We start from the raw sequence: 18531 nt of genomic DNA, 5'->3' as shown, positions 1-18531 counted from the left end.
GGGGCTGCGCCGCCCCGCTGGCGCCCGCAGGGGGCGCGCGCTCTCAGGCCGCCCGGCGGCGCGCGCCGCCTCCTCCTCCCCGCCCCTGTCCGGGCCGACGGCGGCGGCGCGCGCTGCGCTCCCTGCACAGCGCGAGGGGATTGAAGGGGGGGGCGAGACAAAAGGCTCGGGCGGCGGAGGGGCGCGCGCCGCGCGGGGCCGCCGCGGCCGCCGGCGCGCGAGCTCCGCCCGGGCCCGGCCGCCACGAGGCGCTGCGGCCGCGGAGGCCGCCGCGGGAAGGGGCGTGCGCGGCGCGGCTGCAGCGAGCCGGGAGGGAGGGGGCTCCGGCGGCTGCGGCTCCGGGCTGCCGGCTCCGTCCGTCCCTGTGTGTTTGGAGCGGAGGAAAGATGGCAGCGGCTGCACTTCCTCTTGCACTTTCACCCCTGGGGGGAGGAGAAGGAGGGGGCGATACCACCCCCCCTACAAAAATCCAGCGGGGGCCCCCCGGCTGCTGCTCCCCGACCAAGCGCCGCCGCCGCCGGCTCTGCTCCGGGCCCCGCCCGCCTCGCTGCACCCGCACCACCAGCGCCGCAAACTTTCCTCTCTTCTTCGGCCGAGAAGACCCCCACCCTATTCATAGAGACCCCCCCCTTCAACCACTCGGGCTCCCCCCTGCCCCCCCGCTTCCTGCCCCCCTCCCTCCCCGCATCCGCCAATGCAAGAGCAGCCAGAGCCAGCAGGCCGGCCCCCACCCCGCCCGCCCGCGGGGGCTGGGGGCTGCGGTCTCCCCCTTCCCCAGCACCGATCCGCCAATGCCGAGCCGGCAGCGGGGCCCCCGCCCGCGGCACACGGGGGTGGCGGAGCTGCGCTCGCCCCCCTCCCCCAAATATCCGGGCTGCCGCTCGCCCCCCAGGCCCCCCTCCCGCTGGAGAGAGGAGGAGGGGCCGGGGGGGGGGCTGCAGGCAACCTCCCCCCCCCCCTCCCCGGGAGCAAACCGTCCAATGCAAACCCTCCCAGAGCTGCAGAGGCGCAGAGCGGCCCCCACCTCCTCGCCTCGCCTGAGGAGCGCCGATCCCAGCGGGGCCAGGGGCTGCAAGGCGGACCAGCCTCCCCCCACTCCTTCATTGCCTTTCTCACCCCCACCCCCCGCGCTAGGATCAACTCTTAGCCTGACTAAAAATGCGACGCGCCGGCGTTGTGGGGGAGGGAAGGGGTACAGCGGGAATTCTTGCCGTGCAAAAACGCCCTCTCGGGAGCCGTGGGGAGAAACGGTACCCGCGGGCGGGGGGTTGCGGGAGGCACGGGCAACTGCACAGCCCCGAGTGCCTGCCTCCATGTTGGGGAAACTCTGCTGCCCCGCGGAGCCGCGTGCTGCCCGGGGTTTCCCGCGGCACCCGGCACACCCCAGGACCCAGCACACCCAGGCCCCCACTCCCCCGAGGTCACCCTTCCCCCGGCCCTAGCTTAAACACCGCCGAACGCGCTGCTGAATGCACCGGCGGGGGGTGCCTGGACTGTCCTAGTGCTGAATCTTCCCTGTGTGCTCGAGGTCTCTCGATGAAGAGCTTCTACTTCATTACTCATTTTCAGCTGAAACTTGCTTTCTGTCTCTGAGAAGAATTTTTTGCTACTTTTGAATGAGTTGCCCCCCTCCAACACACACATGCACTCTCAAAAGAGACTTCTTTGTTTTGTTAAAGACAATACTTCTTAAAGTGTGCAAGGGCACTTTTGTGCATTTGTAACATCAAGCCTAATTAAGAATCCTTGGGTGACCTAGTCACGATCCAATATCGTGGCTTAAACTATTCTGTGGAAAATACTGAACTTAGCGCGTGTGAGGGCATCACCAACTACAGAGCCTTCCAAGAGCTCGAACCCAGCACTTGAATTACATAGTGGTGGAACTGAAAAAGCATTCTGGGTACTCATGTGCAAATGAGCGCACCAAGCTTCCAACTTCCAAAATGCAATATTACATTAACACTTTAAGGCCAGACAGTGCCCACAGCCTGTATACCGGATTTCTCCTGCTTTTGACAGGAACTATTTGTCTACACTGCAGGCAGAATGTTGCCAGTAGCTTTTTATTGCTGCATTATGTATACACACACCCTGATACGAACAGGTATTTTTAGAAATCTGAGGTTGTTTGAGCAGTAGCAATGCTGACAAACCCAGCTCAAATACATCATATTATACAGATAATACAGTGCTTGCATTCTGTAAGTCTGTGTGTGTGCCACAGACACCAGAGTTGTACTTGCTACAGCGAGGAAAATGACTGTATTTAAACATACTAAGCAGGCTGCATGCACACTCATATATACACACACAGAGCAGTTAAAGAATCTGGAATTTGCTTATCTTTCCTAGTGGCTTTGGTCAGTTGTGCGCCTTTTCCCCACAGTGGTTACTAATTTGCTTTCTCTTAGTCCCCAGCCTCCTGACATGGTTGTTCCTGCTTCCTATTTCAGTTCCCTCCTTGCCTGCTCTTTGTCTCTCCTCTAGGCAGGGGGAGGGGGGGGTCCTGCTGCTCTCACTGCACTTTCCTCAGAACTTTCTCCAGTTGCCATGGAATGTTCTGGTTTCAGCTTCCAGCCCTCCTGTTTAAAAGGCACCATGCAACACACCCTGGCTGCTGCTTTAGGTAAAACCTAAGTATTCACCCCAAAGCATGGCTGTTTCTTGGCAAGTGACACGTTCACACTTGCCACAAGGACACCAGATCAGCATGCTGGGAGCTCATATTCTGAGTACGTTGCTGGATGCTTGTTAAAGATGACCACCAGCATGTTGCACTCCCAAGGAAATCACAAGGAGACCAACACAGCCGTTCGCCATAGCTCCTCAGCACTCTGACATGGTAAAGGCTGGATCTCTCCTGTTAGTACTCCACTCTTGCTACACTGGCCTCCCCCACCTTACGGCTTCACCAACTCACTTAAAGGACCACTTCTTATAACATTTTCTGGTCCCAAACCTACCCTGTCTCAGAATATGAGACTATTAAAGTCGTCACTCCACTAGCATTTGTTACCGTGTAGCCAAATTTCTTCTATTTTCAAATAAGCAGTTTGTGCCATACTGAGACAAAATTTGGCTCATCAGCATGAACAGCCTTGGAAGATGAAGTTCCCTAAATTTAATGCGATGACTAAGTGTCATTTCCCCATGCTTAACTATGTAAGCATACAGATATGATTACTTTTGAACTCATTTATCATCACAACTAGCAAGTTACTGTCTTGAAGACAAAGTTCCAAGTGATGTGAAAGCGAGCTTTAAATTTAAACTTAAAAGTTTACATGTTCAGTAGACAGAATTTCCTCCTCTTTTCAGATGATTCCTAATCTATTTTCCCTGACACCTTCTGCACTGTGATCTGCTGAACTTCTTTTGAATTAATCTCTTTTAAATAAAGGCATTTTCCTCAGCTACTTTATTCAGCTTCTCACTATTTCCTGTTTCACTTCTGCTCATGGGAATTCCTGGGCTGTCCCTAAATGTTTTGCAGCTGTCTCGTCCCTGCCGAAGCACTTTGATTGGTATTTCAATAGTATTAAAAATCCTCTTTTGCTCTGAACATATGCGTACCATTTGGGACTGTACACTGTGCATCGCTCACTTCACTGCAGACCAATTGCTACTGACCTTACTCAGAAGTGCAGACCTTAAATTGGTCTGCAAATATAGGAGGTAACAAAAGACTGTTAAAGTCAAATCTATTCGAATGTATTTGAGTATATGTTAATTAGACTTGAGTCATACCTATTTGTTGAACATTTTGAACTCATCAATCTGTGTATGTCTTGAGGCTACTGAAATTTTTCAGAATAGTCTCATTCTCTTTAAGAAGGTTGGTTAGTTGCTGTTGTACGTGTAACACTAGCAGAGACATTTCTGCAAAACACTTGTGCCAGCTACTTCAGTCATATGAACCATCTCCTTTTTATGTGTGTTCCACAGAAACATATCACACTGCGTGTTTCATAGCACACTTGCAATTTCAGTGAGTAGCTGTCAGTTTTTCTGAGCTTTCACTGGAATTTTAATTAACTGTGACCGATCTAACAAGCAATTAATTCAGCATTCATTACTTGTCAGGTTGATTATTACTTAAATTTATTTTTTAAAGCTTGCTCAATTTTTTATTGGGAATCATCCCACGAGAATGCTGACCCTAGCAGCAAGGATTCTTAGACTTGGAGATTGCACAGTTTCCTCTGTAATCCAGACGTGGGTTAGTGATTTGTCAGCTTTCTCCTTTAGAAGCAGACGAACAACTCTCTTGTTTAAAAATACCTAGCATTCTCACAAAAACAACAGCAACTGCTAATAGGGAGGTATATGATGCTATGAAAAGTATGCAAAAAGAGTTACTTTAAAAATGGAAAACTGCACTGTGCTTTTCTTCTTTTCGATCACTCTCCTCAGTGCACTCATGTGCTGTGTAGTCCATCCGTTGCATGGCAGTCCACAACAAAGTCTGGGGAGCTCAGGCCAAATTTACAGAACTTTTTGTTGTTCAACCAATCTAACACAGTCTTGGAAGCCAACCTTTGATACTTCATCTCCCTTTTGTTCCCCTCATTTCCTCACTCTGCCCAGTTTAACTTCTTCTAGACTGCCTGGAACCAAAGCAACCTGAGCTATTCAAAACAAGATTGCCACATTAAGGATCTGGTCAAAATGGGAATACAATCTAGGATTCCACCTAATCGGCTCCCCATGAATTAGGCATCCATGCCAAGCTAAGTAAACCTGACAGACAACTTTCTCATGTAAAGCATACATTACAATACAATCCTAAATAAGCAATGCAAGCAGTGAATGTTTGGTATTCACAGATTAATAGCTGCACTACTGTGCTGGCCTGAGAAGGACAACTTCTCCATAAATACCAAGTAAACTGGCATAACAAAGTTAATCCAGGAAGACAATTAAGAATGGATACATCTGTATTTCTTACAACATTCAAAAGACACACAACTTTCTGTCTATTGCCTCAAAAATCAATTAAGATGTGAACTGCATCAACTTCCAGCGTCACTTCACCTCAGGCAATCAGTATTATGGTTCCACTGAAGACTCAGTAGTAAGGATCTATAAATCTTACCTTTTGATAGCGGGTGTCAAAATCTCTTTTCTCCAAACAGGTATGAGGCTGGCCCGTAGTCAGCTCATTATAACCACCTTGAAAAGGTTTGTCTCCTCTTCAGCATGAGCAGTTCTTTCCTGAAGTACAAATAATAGGAGTAATTAGCAGCCAGTTCTCAAATCAAAGTGCAATTCATGGGAAAGAAAACATAAAACTGCAAAAGAAAAAAACCCAGAAAAATCACCTTAAAATTAACAGACTCTCTATATGCCTCAACTTGCAGCTACTCTTTTTTCATGAGGAAACTATGGCAGGTTGGTTATAGTCCTATACCCATAGCTCCTAAAATCGTTAAGTACTGAGGTTGAGGTTATCATTTGATATGGATTAATTTTCACTGGGCTGGTGATACTTTCTGAGAGGATATGAAATTTCAAGAGCCTTGTTTCACCTGCAATCATGATTTGATTTCTGCCCTGCCACTTCCCTCACACTTTTTTAAATCCTGCAGAAATCCCCACCACTAAGCTAGAAATGTAGTCCCTAGCAAGTCTACAAACACAGAGGTAGCATTAGCACAGTTGTTTGCCAGTATATTCTACAGCTTCTGTCATAAGGTGAATTACCAAAATCACAAGTGCTGTAGTATCAGAGTGGCTCTTAAGCTAAAATGACTTTCTCAGTGCACTGTGAATAGATGTGATATCCACAAGTATTTTGCCATTGAAGTTATTAGAATAAAAAGGAGGAAAAGAAGAAAATAGTAATATAAAAACAACTCACTGAGTATGCACTGCTTATTTTTAAGAAGGGTCTTTATGTGATTTTAATGAAGCATACACTACACAAGTTATCATGATTAATTTCACACTCACAGTTTTTACCATTTATTTTAGAATGGTAAATTTTACATGGTTATCCAACAGACTTGCAAGCCTCTTCTCAACATACTTAGTTTGCACCTCATGTAGGTAAAACTCTTACTCAAGCTAAAATAAATTGCTGTTTCAGAATTTGGTCAATAATGAAGGAGCTTATTGAAAATTAGTAGTTTGACAGAAAATGCACTAAATGCATTAGCTACTTAGCTCTCCTATTGAAGTGATCTACAGTTATCATACTCGCAGGGCAGCGCTATGGAAACATGAAAGTTTCAATCATTCTGCAGCAACTGCACATTCCTGTTGTGCAAAAATAAAACTGAAGCACAAGTAAAGGAAATGACTCGCTCAAAATCAATGAGCCAGCAGGACTGGAGTGCGTATAACATGAATATCTGAAACCCAGTTTTGCTATAGCCCTCCATCATACAGATCTTGCTAATGAAGTATGCACCATTTCAGTCACATTCCTGTCATCATAGCTTGATGAAACACAAACTCGTGTTTTATCCCGATCACCGATTCCATACTGTGTCACGTTTCTTAATTGTTTGATGAGACAGCCTTTACTTCAGATGCAGTCTTCCTGCATTTTCTAACACCCTGTAATACATTGCTTTCCTTACCTTAGTAAAATTTTTATTACAAAAGTGCTTATGTTATATACTTTCAGTCTATCAGTTAGTAATTCATATAACTACTTGATCATTTGGTTTTCTTTACTCCATACTTGAATCTTTATTCTGTGTTGTCTGTAGTGAGAAGTTAGCCACCTGAGAGGTTGGCTCTGCAACTGTTGTGCAACTTACAACCTTTGGAAATATACCCCCTTTTTCACTTCATCTACATTTCCTAAATGGAATTCTCTCAATTTAAAAACCATACATAGACATTTTAAGAAAAAAGAATGGCAATTCACGTACTCCATCTTCCATCAGTGCCCACTATAAAGGTCCATTAACCTTTCACTTAGATCTGTCTCTTGCATCTCCTTTCATTTTCCCTCAGGTTCCACTGGGGGCTTCTTCCTCATCTGACATTCCTTTACTAATCTTTTTTTGTTTTGTTGTTTGTAATAAACTTTTATCATTTGCACCCCATTTTCTAGTTTTGACTGCTGTTCTTAGAGGACGTAATTTATCCATTCCCAATTACCAACCTTTCAGTCACTTTCTCAGTTGTCACACCTAACTTCTCACGGTCATAAGCACCCTGTTCTCCCTATGCACCACATAAAACAAAACACCTTTATATTAAAAAATTCACAATAATCACAGTAAATAAATATAATTACACCTTATCCACAATCTGGAACCAATCTCTATTGAACAAGCCTTTTTCTGAAGCTTAAAAGAGGGTGCTGTTATAAACTACTATGAATTACTTTATATACTCTAAACAATTAGAAAGTGTTAATTTGGCTAGAAAGAAAAAATCAGACCAATTATCTTTATTAAGTAAACTCTTATTCCCTTCAGGTCGTTAAGGACAATACTCAACACCGAAAGAATTTTTTAGGTGCCTGAATTCCTTATAGGATCTTTGCTTGAGTAACCCTCTGGAAAAAAATGGATTTAAGAGCATATACTGAGCAGTTGTGCATTAAGAACTCTATGAATACCTAAACCAGGAAAACAAAACCCACACAGTAACTAAATTTTCAAACCATCTATGTTATTGACATCTTTGTTCATTCAGCCCACACTTAGAAATGTAATTTTTAGTTAGACTCAATATATGGGATTTGGAGTGAGTTTGTAAGAACAACTACTACTGTTGCTAGCATCAAGTTCTGAAGTGAGCTAGCACCTACTGCAAAAATAGAGGTGGTCTTAAACTCTGATTAAGCCTTCAGAATTTGCATTTTTCTCAGTGTTTTTCCTGTTACTAAAAAGGACTACAAACATGGACTGATCGTATGGCTGAATTCAGCTGAAGCATAAACAAGTCCAATCCACCTGAAGACGTAGGATAAAATTTATACCAGGACCGAATCTACTATGTCCTATGCTGAAAACAGATATTGTTCACAAGGAATAATTAGAAAACCATGAACAAGTATACAGTAGAAGGTGCATTTGTATTTACCCTAGCTTAGCTGAGTTAACATTACCAGAAATAGTATCACAGAATCATTAGGTTATAAGAGACCTTTAAGATCATCAAGTCCAACCATGGACAGTGCATAGGAAATGCAAAATGTCCATCTCCTACTTTTCCAGCCCTTTACTTTTCAGAGCAGAGACGGTTATGTTCCCAGATGTCCCTCCACAATAACAGGAGCTCCAGTCTAGTAGTCCCTTTTTATTTGAGATTCTATTTTAGTAAGCTCTGTATAAGCTTATATGAATGAGAGTTTCTACTATAAAGAGTTTATGACATTAAAGGCTTTTTTTTGATTAAGATGAGACGAGCAGGGGATATGCAATGTCAGAAAGGGATAGCAAATAGCAGTGTGGTTTACATTGAGCTAGCGCTTTTTTTTTTCTTTTTATTGTAAGTTAAAGACAACTTAATGATCCCTAACAATTCTATTACCAAAACTGTTATAGGATTAGTTAAATTTTGTCAATCCTGCAATACTCAGAATCCTATCTGAAGATGGGGCAGGTCGTTCTGCAAGAGTGTAATTATAAACACTTCTACAGTATGGGCCCAGAAGAGTATATTTTTGTTTAAAAAAACATGTTCATTTTACATTTAGATACATCATATAAAAACAGACTTTTTAATAAATTGAGACAGAAGAGCCTTTCTGGAAAGGCTACTCAATATGGAGAAAAAGGTTTCTATACATGATTCCAATTCAGACATGTGACGGGAACAAACTTGGACACTCCAAAATCCTGAAAACTCACAAAAATTTATTTCCTTATATCATAAAAATACTTTTTATTCCAAATCCAACTGATTGGCTTCTTATGATACTGTCAAAAGCTGGAGATAGTCGGCTTGAAGGGGCCACTGAAAAAAATCCTTTCTCTATTTAATTAACCAGCATTCTATGGACAGTTACAGATGTCCCTGGGGCAAAGTGCTACGGCCTCGGCTCAGCTGAAAGGAGCCGTGAGAAAGCTTCAGTATGAAGTCCTGTTTTGATAAGCATCAGCTAAAGAAGGCTGTCTTACGAGCAGTGTAGCAGCTCTACCCGATCAGCAGGGCTGTGGAATACATATGCACATCTACACACCTGGTGATGAGCAGTACTGCAAGTGGACTACAAGGCAGACCAGGCAGAGGCAGATCTCCGCGTACGTCGAAGCACCAGGTCCAGTTTAACCACATGGAAAGGCACACGCCACCTCTTCTCACAGGCAGCGAGTGCGCCCGGCTCCACAGGCAGCAGGCCTCCGCACACACCTGCGAGCCGCCCTGCCTCAACACACAGCCGTTTTCCCTCTCATCGCCACAGGCTCTCACCACACCTCGCGCAGGTCTCTCACAGAAGAAAGCCCTCAGCGTCACACCTGCTGCCACACTCACTCCCAGCACCACAACGCCAGTGCCCCCCTCACAAATGAGCACTTCAGCCTCACAACGGCCGTTTTCCTCCTCCCCCCTCCCCTCGAGGTCTCTCATCAGCTCTCACACACCCAGCATCGGAGGCTCATGCCGATTCATACACCCCCACGGCTGCCTCAGCCTCGCTCTCTCATACATACACACACCGCCCATCACTCTCTCGCGCTTTTCCTGGCGCCGCAGCCCGCCGCGCCCTTCCCCTCACACCGATGCCCGCTGCTGTGAGGCGGCGCGAGGGCGGCTGTAAGCGGCGACCGCGCAGGGGGGCGCTGCGGCGCCTCCGGCCAGGTCAGCGCGCGGACTGCAGGCGCGCGGAGGGGACGGCGCGCGCCGCAGACTCTTTCCCGCCTGCCGCTCAGGCGCGCGCCCGCTGGCTTCTCGCGAGCGCTGGCCTCGCTCCCGCGAGAGCTCCGCCTTGCGCCTGCGCGCTGCTGGGCCGAGCCTGAGGAGGGGCGCTTGCTGTGGTGGCTGCTGGCCGGGGCCGAGACCTGCCGTCAAGATGAGCGGCACGCTGGCGAAGATCGCGGAGATCGAGGCGGAGGTAACGCGTCGGCCTCTCCCCTGTCGGGGCTGGGCTAGGCACGAAGTACTAGACCGGACGGCCGCGGGGTCGCTCCGTGAGGGGGTGCTGGGGCCCTGCCGGCGCTGTTGGGGTCGTGAGGCGTCGCGCGGGAGCCGAGGAGTGGTGGGGCCCGGCACAGCCTTTCCCGGTGGTGAGTCCTCGGTTCCGTGCTCTTGCAGATGGCCCGGACGCAGAAGAACAAGGCCACGGCTCACCACCTGGGGCTGCTGAAGGCCCGCTTGGCCAAGCTACGCCGGGAGCTCATCACCCCCAAGGGAGGCGGCGGCGGCGGCCCCGGGGAAGGTGCGTTGTTCTGCGGGAAGGCTCCGGCCGCCTCGGCGGCTTCTGCAGAAGTGGCCGCTCCTCCCTGCTGAAGTGCGGGGTGTGTGACGGAAATCGGTCTAGCGGAGGTGGCTCTTGTCCGCTTAAATCGTGTCAGACTGTCTGCTGAATAAATCGGAGCAACCTTTTCCTCTCCCTTTTGTCCTTCCCAGTACAGGCCCTTAGCCGTGGTTTGTGGCATTTTCTAGGGCTTTGGCGTGGAGCCTTTGCTGAATCGCAAGTGAAGGGACTTCTGTGTTTTGGCTAACATAATCTTATCTTTGCAGAAGTCTTAGGGCTTTTAAGTGAAGAAGCATCTTACAGCAGACCCCTATTTTTATATATAAAGGTGTGAATTTTGTGAGCTGTAGTGCTTAGAGGGAATGCTCCACCTACACCCAAGCCAAGTATAGCTCATTGGGAAGCCTTGCAGCCTACACTTTATTGACAGGTACATGCCATGGAGTGTTATACAGACAAAGTGATACAAGGCAATACGCATTGTGAACTCTGTTTCATACTCTCATCCTCTTTGTAGGGAAGCTTACCTAGCTTTTACTCAGGCAATATTAAAAGTAAAAGTGTGACTGCTGTCCAGAACCTTTGAAGATAAAAAATGTCCACGTTTAAATGAATATTTTTGCTCCTTATTTGCAGGCTTTGACGTTGCAAAGACGGGTGATGCCCGAATTGGGTTTGTGGGTTTTCCATCAGTGGGGAAATCTACTCTTCTAAGTAATCTTGCTGGTGTATACTCTGAAGTGGCAGCATATGAGTTCACTACACTAACTACTGTGCCTGGAGTCATTAGATACAAAGGGGCAAAGATACAGGTGAGATCTTTTTCTGTCTGTGAGGACAAGATGATATATATAGATGCAATGATGTTACGGCTGAATGGTCTAGCCTGACATTAGCAGGTTAGAAGTGACATGTAGAAGTGCTTGAGAATACATAGGAAATGTTACAGTGAAGTACTGATTTTACCATGCTTTTCACTTTGCTCTGAGGTTCCTGGGGTAATTCTCATATTCTGTATGAGACGATCGGTTCCATTGTACCAGTAGAGCAACAGAGATAATACAATATGTAAGAATCAAAGGGGAAACAATTTTGCCATATTCTATTCAGATTTGCAGTAGAGTCAGCTGGTTTAGGAGAAAGGTAAAAGTAGGATTTATTTTCTCCATGAAGAAAAGTATTTTTCTCATGAGTTACTTTCCTTCCTTTGAACAAATAGCTCCTTGATCTCCCAGGAATTATTGAAGGTGCTAAGGACGGTAAAGGCAGAGGACGGCAGGTCATTGCAGGTAAGTATATTAGAGCTGGAGGCAGCGTCCTATCACTGGTTCAGTTTGTACCACTTACGAGAGTGTAGGGTTGAATCACTGTTTCTGATGTCTTTAAAAAGCTGAATTGTATGCTGGAATTGAGCTGCCTGATGTGAAGCAGTAGCCATTTTAATTTCGTTGTGTTTTCAGTTCTGGCTTTATGCTTTTGCTGAGTTTGGGCTCTGCATTGATACTGCAGCAAAAGTATATTACTGATTTCGAAGGCAGATGTGATCCCATATTAAACAAGGCTGCTGTTTTCTTTACCTAGCTTATTGTCATTCTGGGGTCTGAAGGTACACAGGAAGGAAGATTTTTCCAGCCTCCAGATTTAATATGTGATCCCATATTAAACAAGGCTGCTGTTTTCTTTACGTAGCTTATTGTCATTCTGGGGTCTGAAAGTACACAGGAAGGAAGATTTTTCCAGCCTCTGTGATTCTTATAACATGTAAGGATCCGTCTATCAGTGATGCTTGGCCAGCACTACAAACTTCAGTCTTCTATTGGAATTTAAAAACAAACGATGTACTGGCCTTCAGGGGTTTAATATTGTCATCGGTCCACTGAGCCATGTTTTGTGTTGTTTTGTCTCAGATGTGTAAGCATACTTTTTTGAGGGATGATTTTCTTTTTCCAATCGTTAGTTGCTCGAACCTGTAATCTCATTCTGATTGTTCTGGATGTGCTGAAACCCCTTGGTCACAAGAAAATCATTGAGAATGAACTGGAAGGATTTGGAATTCGTCTGAATAGTAAGCCCCCCAATATTGGCTTTAAAAAAAAGGATAAAGGAGGCATTAACCTTACAGCCACAGTAAGTTGGAAGTTTTCTTAAAATTAAAAAAAAAATTGCTTGAAGAAAGAGGCATTTGCAATTAATGGTATGCCTGGGACCATTCCTGTGCTATGAGTTCTTTAGAAGCTGAACTGCTCTACTGTGTCGTAGTCAGTTTTCTTGGAGGCCATCCGTGCCTGCTCTAGGAGCCTGACCACCTCCCCACCCCCAAATCAGAGGCTTGGTTGCTTTCCAACTATTACAGGTTCTGATGCCCAAAGGAGAGTTTGCAAAAACTGCCCCCTGCTTGGTGACTACAGCATTCTTCTGGAGAAGAAAGTTCAGAGTTCTAGGCCTTGCATCCTGGACTACTACTCATTTTCCATTTACCACTGAATCTTTAAAAACATAGAAATAGCCAGAGATACCAAATTAGAACTGTGCTCTGGGATCTAGGGACCTAACATGTAGCTTTCTGCTGTCTAGGCACTGAACCAGTAGATATGCAGGTTTGTGGTGAAACTGGGCCTAGATGGACAGGAAACATTACTTTTGAAATGTCTGATTGCAGCTATCAGTGGCATTAGTATAAATAAAGCTGTCATGATTTAGATCTTTTTTTTTCCTCTCCTGGGGCTAACTATGGTAAAATCATAGCCAATAACTTACCAATGCAGCTATTATTTTTAGTAACCTGTATGCAGCGATTGCTAGGTGATAGCAATATTAATTGTAATACTTGATTTGACTGTAAACTCTTCCATTCCTTAATACTGTGTCTACATTCAGTGTCCCCAGAGCGAGCTGGATACCGAAACAGTGAAGAGCATCTTAGCAGAGTATAAAATTCACAATGCTGATGTCACACTGCGCAGCGATGCCACTGCTGATGACCTAATTGACGTTGTTGAAGGGAACAGGTACTGTTGGGACCCTGGCTTTGGCATACTTGCGATTTATATTTATATTCAAAATAAAAGAATTGTCTCTGAGGTTTTCTTCCCACAGAAGCTAGCGGTGTGGTATCAGCAAGTGCTGTTTAGCACCTTGGTGTCCTTTTAAAAAATGAAGCTTTTTTGAAGGTAGCAGTGTATTGCTGCTAGGCTGCTGTAATGGTATTTCCTTCTCTTTGCAGGGTTTACATCCCATGCATTTATGTCCTAAATAAAATTGACCAGATTTCCATTGAGGAACTAGATATTATTTACAAAGTACCCCACTGTGTTCCAATATCTGCTCATCACCGCTGGAACTTTGATGATCTGCTGGAGAAAATTTGGGACTACTTGAAGCTAGTACGAATGTGAGTCACAATTGCTGCCTTCTGTGGAGTTAAGTGTAAGGCTGAGACTGAAGAATGTCTCAAGAGTGGATGAATGATGATTATTTTATAATGGTTTTCTACTAGCATAGAACCCTAGCTTTCAAATGATGATGTCTCTTGTCACTGAAATAAGTTTACGCTGTAAATCAGAGATTGTTCTTCTCTTGTCTGGTGTGTGATGGACAGTTTCCTAATAGTCACAAGTGCTGTGTTTTGAACTTCTTGTAGGGGAATTAAATGGGAACCGTGTGAGATCAAGTTCACAAAAAGGTTTTAAAAATTCCTGAAAATGGACTTCTGGTCAAATATAGTGCAAAGTTATGAATTTCAGAGGTACCTCTTTTCAGTCTGTCATGAGTGACATGCATTCAGCTCCCTTAACAGAACAGAATTTAGTCCTTCATCTAGCCTTCCAGATATTTTTACTATAAATTATTACAGGTTCACCTCATACTACTAATGCATTTCTTTGGATTAATTTATAAATGAATTATTAATACTCATAATGCAGTAAATGTCGTCTTTTAAAAGTGTATCTTTTTGTGACAATATACAGTCTATTGTAAAAAGGGATTTAGTATGCCTAGGTATGTGGGCTATAGACTTTGTCAGTTTTTTTCCTAATATACATTGAGTTTTTCCCAGGAAAAAAATCACAGATCAGAACCGTAATACTGCAGATGTTCTTTTCCATCAACTATTCCTGTTCCATCTTCTTTTAAGCAACTACAGAAAGTTCACTAGTGATAAATGGTGGCAGTTACAAGGGAGAACCTGCTGCAGCCATTGGCTACCCAGATGCATTTTCAGCTTAGGAACACCAGACTATTTGCAGAGTATCTATTGTTGCCACTGAAATAGTGGAACTGGGCACAAGCGGGTAGGATGGCAGTGCGAATACCCTATGAATTTTCACGATGGGTTAAAAGAGATGGGGAAGTTTTGGTACTGACCAGCTGTTCCATCTGTGTTGCAGCTACACCAAACCTAAAGGGCAGCTCCCAGACTACACCTCTCCTGTGGTACTACCTTACTGCAAGACCACAGTGGAGGATTTTTGCATGAAGATTCACAAAAATCTCATTAAAGACTTTAAATAGTAAGTATGATTGTAAAAGAATATAGAGAATAGAAAATAACCTGCCTCCTGGCATACTCTTCCATTCTCTTGTAAACTAGAAGGGAAAACAGGATTTTTTTTTTGGGGGGGGGATGTTGAATAGAATAGATCTCCCTATGACAATTAAGCCTAATACTTAAATTACTGTATTTGATGTTCCTATGCTCTTTCCTGGATAAATTTCCTCTCTGGGGAAAATGTTTTTCTTTATATTTGAAAGTAGCACTTGATGCAGCATTATGGGCCATTGTCCTGTATGCACAAGTATTTTGGATGACTTCATACTTTGTTTTGATCTGCTTGTACTCTGGTTCACACAGACCACTCATCCAGGTACTTGCAGGAGCATAAAAATAGCTCTTAAGCATTGCTGTGTGTATTAGCTTTGTGACAGAAATAGCTGCTGTTATACTGTTTGCACATTATACTTCTCAGCATTTTAAATTTGATTTTTCTTCTCCCTTCAGTGCATTGGTCTGGGGTTCATCTGTTAAACACAACCCTCAAAAAGTTGGTAAAGACCATACTCTTGAAGATGAAGATGTTATTCAGATTGTGAAGAAATAAAGTTGTTCTCACATGGTTTGCCACTGTGCCTAAAATTTGTCATTAGTTGTAAGTGACAAAGGACAGGCCTTTTCTATCAAATCTATAGCAAATGGGTATTGTTTTTTTTATGGTAGTAACTAACTGCATGGTAAAACCAGTTTCTGGCCAACTTGTACTGCTACATCCCATTCTGGCAGAGCTTGCAGATGAGAAACTCCTGTTAAGTGACTTTCACAAGGGCAAAGTCTTACAAGGAAGCTTTGATGCCTGGGATGATTTTCTCCTACACATACTTTGTCTTTCCAAATTGTAAAAAAAGTTCATGCATCAGGAATTATTTTATGCTGGATTAGAACAAAACATGAAAACCAGAGGCTGGAGAACAGCATCTTATGAATCTGTGCTAGAGGATACAGAGTTCTAGCTCTGGTTGCCTTTATCTAAAATGTGAATGCTTCAAGGCTATTAATAGTCCTGCAGTTGAACATGGTAGGTTCTGCTCATGAGCAGTCACTTTTTCAGTTGTTTATACTGGTGAAAGTAAACTAGATGCTTGTGTTCTACTGTGTGACTGGAAGCCTTTAAGTTTTAATAAAAGAAGTTCCTGCTTAGTTTAGAAAAGTCAAGTAAGCCACAAGAGAAGTAGGTTGCTCTAAAAGCAGTGGTTCTGTTGCTTTTTAGTATATATGAATAAAGTTAAGAGGCCTAAGATGAGCAAAAAGCTTATCAAATGTTAGCCTCTAGCACTTGCTTTTCTGCAGCAAAGCAGTAGAGGTGTTTCCTGAAGTGTCAGAACTGTACCTTCTTGTGTCATTATGCATATAAAAAGAGAAGTACAGTGATTTCAGACACCTGTTCAAGCACTAAATCCTCACACCAGTAGTTACTACTCTGCTTGGTAAGAAAGCATTCAAGCCTCAATTCTATTCTTCAGCACTTTCCCTAATATTTTTCCTAAGCTTCTAAGTAGATTCCTGTATAAGTGAACTAATGACTCCAGCTGTGCTGGGGTTATCAGCCTTGACTGGAAGGGGGCAGAGGCAAAGCTACAAGCAGTGAACCTCGTTCACCCTTTCCTGAGAGCTGGTTAGTTTTATGAGTGCTTTTAGTACACTGGAATCTCATTCCTTGCACTTAACCATGGCTGCTCAAACCCAACTTTAAAAAGGCTACTGCTGTTACATTATCAGCCAAGACGGGTATCATTTAAATGCAGCTATTCCACTGCACATCTTTGCTGAGGCCAGTTACCTTCATCAAAACCAACCGTTCTTCTCTCCTAGATGGAAGATAGTTTAAATTTTCTGCAGATTCAGCTCAAAGTGAGGTTCTAGCTTACACACAAGAACAATACTAAAAATTAACCAGTATACTGACATTATAGTTTAGGTCAAGAGCAGTTGATACAGAGAGCTGGTAGAATCAACTTTATTTACAGAATGTTACTGGGAAAGTGTCAAGTTAAAAAAGTATGAAAACAATCTTACAAGGACAAGCTGGTGATTGCATGTTTTACACAGATTGTTTTAGGAACAACCACTGGAAGTATGCGTGACCCCCCAGATTCCACACTGGAGATTTCAGCTTGCTATTTCTGTACAACAACGTCTCTGCTGGACTGAAACAAACCCACCACAGCATGCTGGCAATTGTTATAATACAGTCAAGTGATTTTTTTTTTTTTTCTGCTGCTGGTTTTGCATCCAGTGAGACCTAAGAAAGAGCAAGTCCAAGAGAATTCTGGTTTTGCTTTCACCTTTTTTAAAAGAGCACAATGGCCTAAGCTAGCTAGAGGACATGACAGCAGTACAAGTCTCAACACAAGTGAGAAAGTGAAGTGAGGAGCCATGCAGTAGAAGGATGGAAGAGAACACTGTTCAGGAAAGTGAAACAGGCTTAAAAGGAACATAGTATTTTAAAACCAAATATACATAGTAAGATCACAAAACTCCCCCATCCTCCCCCTTTCAAGCCACAGAACAAGACCAAAGGCAAGTTTCACAGTAATAGCATCGGTAGACATACACTAGATTTAGGACAGTTCTTGGGACTCCCTTCTATAAATAGAACTAAAGGCAGTATAGAACATACCACAGCTATGACTGAGGAGTTGAAGGGTGAGGATTTAAAGGCTCCATTTTGATGACCTTTAGTAACTGGTTTGAAAGATTAAAACAAGGAAAATACTGCTGCTAAACAAGGACCAGCACCAGCCCTCTTGAAAGAACTATGACCAGTAGGTACCTACAGTCTCTTTGCTTATCGCAGAGTGAAGATCTGGCTTTATCATTGCTGTACCAGGTCTCATCCTCAAGGCTGAAGACTAAGCAATTCTCATTTGATGGCAAGAGTCATACACACAGGGAATCGGACCTTTCTTATACAGGTAGCAAGATGTGGGCTTTCCACTTCGACACTTTAGCTACACTGAGTACACAGTACGTGACAGAAGAATGAGGGGGAGACCTAGGAGATGAGCAGCAAGAAAAGGCAAAGCAACTTTATCCTGTTCACTCACACTTAGGATATGCAACTTTAATCTTAAAGAAAGTCCCACATGTACAATGGAGAAAGATCCAAACCATAGGCACAACTAAAGCTCAACTGTTACCAGCTACTCTTATGTACAGCTGTATAGATTCAAAAAGGCTATTCTATGTGTATATATACAAAAGATTGTTTATACACAAAAGTCTGTACACAAGGGTCTATACATTTAGTTTTCTGCAGGAGGAATCCATAGCTGCTACCTCTACACTAGAGTATATCAGCACTTCATTCACATATCTTACAAAAACAAAAAATAGACACTTCCAGGATTAAACTGGCTTTGTCTTGCATCTAAATTTCTTCAGGCTTCACTATTCAAGCCATAATGGATCCTTTAATCTTGATGCAGACATGAGACCAGGACAGGTGCCATGTGCTTTAGTCTCTCAAAAAGAAATTTTGCACAGAGTGCTAAAAATAAAAGCCCCAAAAAACAAACAGAGGTGAAGTCCTGACTATGGACATTTTTATCCAGTCTAAAGAATCACAAGTGTCCCACCCAGTGGTCACTGT

The 18531-nt window shown here is 44.0% G+C and overlaps 1 protein-coding gene across 1 annotated transcript; it reads left to right on the top strand.

Moving 5' to 3' along the window:
• Positions 1 to 9982: 9982 nt before the first annotated feature.
• On the top strand, positions 9983 to 15486 carry DRG1 (developmentally regulated GTP binding protein 1; the record flags this gene model as incomplete). The annotated part of the gene is made up of 9 exons (XM_082007564.1): positions 9983 to 10024; positions 10225 to 10348; positions 11024 to 11199; positions 11607 to 11676; positions 12345 to 12514; positions 13265 to 13395; positions 13611 to 13778; positions 14776 to 14898; positions 15387 to 15486. 9 exons carry the CDS (start codon positions 9983 to 9985, stop codon positions 15484 to 15486), a joined length of 1104 nt encoding a protein of 367 aa, XP_081863690.1.
• Positions 15487 to 18531: the final 3045 nt, after the last annotated feature.

The sequence above is a fragment of the Phaethon aethereus genome, assembly GCF_964289735.1.
Source record: "Phaethon aethereus genome assembly, chromosome: 17".
NCBI lineage: Eukaryota > Metazoa > Chordata > Aves > Phaethontiformes > Phaethontidae > Phaethon > Phaethon aethereus.
The sequence above is the reverse complement of the archived record's forward strand: the minus strand, read 5'-3'. Positions and strand labels throughout refer to the sequence as shown.